Genomic DNA, 3343 nt, shown 5'->3' on the forward strand with positions numbered 1-3343 from the left:
GCAGGCAAGGAAATAAACCCAGAGAGGTTTATTATATATATATATATATATATATAATAAACACACATATATATATATATATATACACACACACACACATACATACATGTATCTATATACATTTTATACATATATATAAAATTTCATTTACTCCTTACAACAACCCTGTGAGGTAAGGAGTTGATTACCCCTATTTTGAAGATAGTAGAGTATGAACTCACCTAGTTTGCCTAGGGTCTTATGGCTGGTAAGCGGCAGAGGCAGGACTTAAACTTAGGTGCCCCGTCTACAACCCCATGCCCTAAACCACTATAATGTTTTTTATTCTTACTTTTTTCATAATGAGATCTTTTAAGCTGTGGTTCTGTACTTTACTCTTTCACTTATTACTTGTGAATGCCGTTCTGTGACATTAAATATTCTATGTCATTTTTAATAGCAGCATGGTGCTCGGTGGTAAGAATTTACCTTTATCAGATAAACATCTCTGTGGCTAAGTCTTCGGGCACATCTTTGATTACTTCTTTAATATCAATGGACTCGGACCTTTTCGGAGGGTGAAGACTGTAGTTAAGGGTCAAAGGCCGGTCCCTACATTCTGAACTCCTGACACTTGCGATCTGCTTTCTCAACTCCAATTTTGGCGGGCCTCTGTCTCACTGCCCTGCAGGCAAGGGTTCTGAGTGGCATGGATTTCAGCATCAGACCGGGGAGGCAGATGGTCAACAGGGAAAGCGTCAGAATGCAGAGCTTCCCTTGAACCAGCAACCCTGCGCCCCTTGCTTCCTCCAGAGCCCTGCCCAGGGGAGCCTACTGATGGGGCCACGTAGATACAGAATGACATAGAGAGGAGAATGGGAATAAACAAGGGGCATGCTGAGGGCCTCTGAGGAAATAAGGTCGTGGCTGCTAGGGAAACCATCCTGGAAAAGGGTAGGAAGGAATATAGATATGGTGGCAAAAGGGAAGAGGTCCCCGTGTGGGTAAGGGCCTCTAGTAAGGCTTAGATGGGGGAACAAGTAGGTGGAAAAGGGCATCCAGGAGCAGCTTTGTCTGTCTGGGATGTGGGTCTGGCCCAGAGACTGATGAGAAGGAGGGACGCTTGAACAAGACTGTGTGTGTGTATGTGTGTGTGTGTGATGTCACGGCTCAAATGAGGGAGCTTTGGTACGGGAGCATGTATGGCAGGTATCACAGCTCTGGGGTGGGGCGTACCTGGGAACTGTCCCTGGAGAGCAGCTTTGGGCAGGGCCTGGGAAGGTAGACTCACTCCCTCGTGGAAGGCCTCGTGGCGCGCAGCAGGCTGACCACGATGTTGCCTTTGACCCTCAGTACCAAGAGCTCCAGATCTCAGCGGGAAGACACGGAGACGAGCTGAAGAACAGCAAGATGGAGATCGCTGAGCTCCACCGCACCATCCAGAGGCTGCAGGCAGAGATCAGCAACATCAAGAAGCAGGTGAGAAGGATGCTCAGGGTGGGCTGACCAGGCATGCCGCCTCCCACAGGGCCCTGCCAAGTGGGGCTCCTGAAACTCACCCCCCCCCCATTCGGTTCTTCTCTGCGACTTTCTCCTGAGTAGATTGAGCAGATGCATATGGCCATTTCGGATGCAGAGGAGAGAGGAGAGCAGACCCTTCAGGATGCGCGGCAGAAGCTGCAGGACATGGAGGAGGCCCTGCAGCAGTCCAAGGAGGAGCTTGCCCGACTGCTGCGAGACTACCAGGCGCTGCTGGGGGCCAAGCTGTCCCTGGACGTGGAGATTGCCACCTACCGCAAGCTGCTGGAGGGCGAGGAGAGCAGGTGGGCCATGCTTCTGGGGCCAACATGCAGGCTGCATCCCTGAGCGGTGGGACTATTTGGAGGGAAGACAATCCCTGTTTTCTGGAAAGACTGGTAGTCCCGGGCTGAGCAGAAACATTCAAATCAGAAGCAGAGGATGTGTCATTGTCATCATTCCCCTGCCTCTGAGCAGAATGTCCCTATACCCCAACCTAAGGCCCTGCAGTCAGGGCTAAATGGCTTTCAGAAACTGTTTAAAACCCCTTCTAGCCCCTCACTTCCTGACCCCCTGGCCTGTGCACCCACCTTTCCCTAAAGCTTGGGGACAGTTTTTCACTTTACAGGACTATCTCTGCTCTGGATGTCTCCAGGCTGTCACCTGCCTTCCTCCTGGCTTTGCTGGTCTGACCGATGTGTGTGCTTTGGTTTTACAGGATGTCCGGGGAGCTGCAGAGCCACGTGAGCATCTGTAAGTAGCAGGGTCCAGGCGGGGGGCTGCTTGGGGCCAGCGGCAGAGGGAGGGCCGGGGAGGGCAGGCCAGCAGGGACTGGCAGTCAGCGATTTAGTTTCTAGTCCTGCACCATGAAAAACCACAGTGAGCCAATAGACTGCGGAGCCTGGAGAAATTCGCTGAAATAAATTGTTCCGATTTTAGTGCTTACGTATCTTAATGTTGATGAGACCTAATAATCAGTAGTAGCTTAGAACTCGTCAAGGTATGTGGCTAATGAAAACGGGTCCTGACATGCTTTGTCTTTCTTTTTAATTATTATTATGTTCAATTAGCCAACATATAGTACATCATTGATTTTTGATGTAGTGTTCAACGATTCATTAGTTCCGTAAAACACCCAGTGCTCTGCCCTATGAAGAATACTTGGAAAAGGGGAACCTTTTCATCCTATATGGTTTTGCAAGTCAGACGCTGCCTGCGACTAAGGGTGCAGGAGGCTGCCCCAGGGCGGGCGCAGAGGGGTGCAGGGGGGAGGTGCAGGCCGGTCCCCCGGCCAGCCCTTCTGACCCCAGCTCGGGCTGCCCTCTCCCCACAGCTGTGCAGAGCAGCCAGACCACCATCAGCGGCAGCGGCCGAGGCTCTGGAAGCTCCGGCGGTGGAGGCTCCGGCGGCGGCGGCTCCCGCGGGGGCGGCGGCTACGGAGGGGGCTCCCGAGGGGCCAGTGGAGGTGGTTACGCGGGTGGCGGCGGCGGGAGCTACGGAGGGAGCAGCCGGAGCAGCAGCAAGTACGGGGGCAGAGGCGGCGGCGGCTCGTCCCGCGTGCAGATCATCCAGACCTCCACCAACACTTCCCACAAGCGAATCGTGGAGTAGAGAGAAGCTCACACAGCCCCGCCGGCAGGGCGCTCTCCTGTCCCCTCCCCGGCGCCCTTTCTGAACCTCTGTCACTTACCTTTCCCTCATGGGTCTCTGCAGCTTTGCTAACACGTTCCAGGCTAGCTGGGGAAGCAGGCGGATAATCCCAAACAGCAGACCTGTCTTTGGAGGGCGCTGGCTGGCTGACAGAATCACAGCCAGACCGCTCTCCACTCAGACTCCACTCCGCTGG

General features: G+C 53.4%; 1 protein-coding gene across 1 annotated transcript in view; it reads left to right on the forward strand.

The window, feature by feature from the left end:
• KRT77 (keratin 77) overlaps positions 1 to 3108 on the forward strand; it is an 11431-nt gene extending 8323 nt beyond the window's left edge. Inside the window, exons 6-9 of the mRNA XM_032420851.1 lie at positions 1333 to 1458; positions 1582 to 1802; positions 2216 to 2250; positions 2831 to 3108. Of these exons, the coding sequence (XP_032276742.1) occupies positions 1333 to 1458; positions 1582 to 1802; positions 2216 to 2250; positions 2831 to 3108 (660 nt within the window). The remainder of the gene's footprint in view (positions 1 to 1332; positions 1459 to 1581; positions 1803 to 2215; positions 2251 to 2830) is intronic.
• Positions 3109 to 3343: the final 235 nt, after the last annotated feature.

This window comes from Phoca vitulina, unplaced genomic scaffold (assembly GCF_004348235.1).
Source record: "Phoca vitulina isolate PV1807 unplaced genomic scaffold, GSC_HSeal_1.0 scaffold23, whole genome shotgun sequence".
NCBI lineage: Eukaryota > Metazoa > Chordata > Mammalia > Carnivora > Phocidae > Phoca > Phoca vitulina.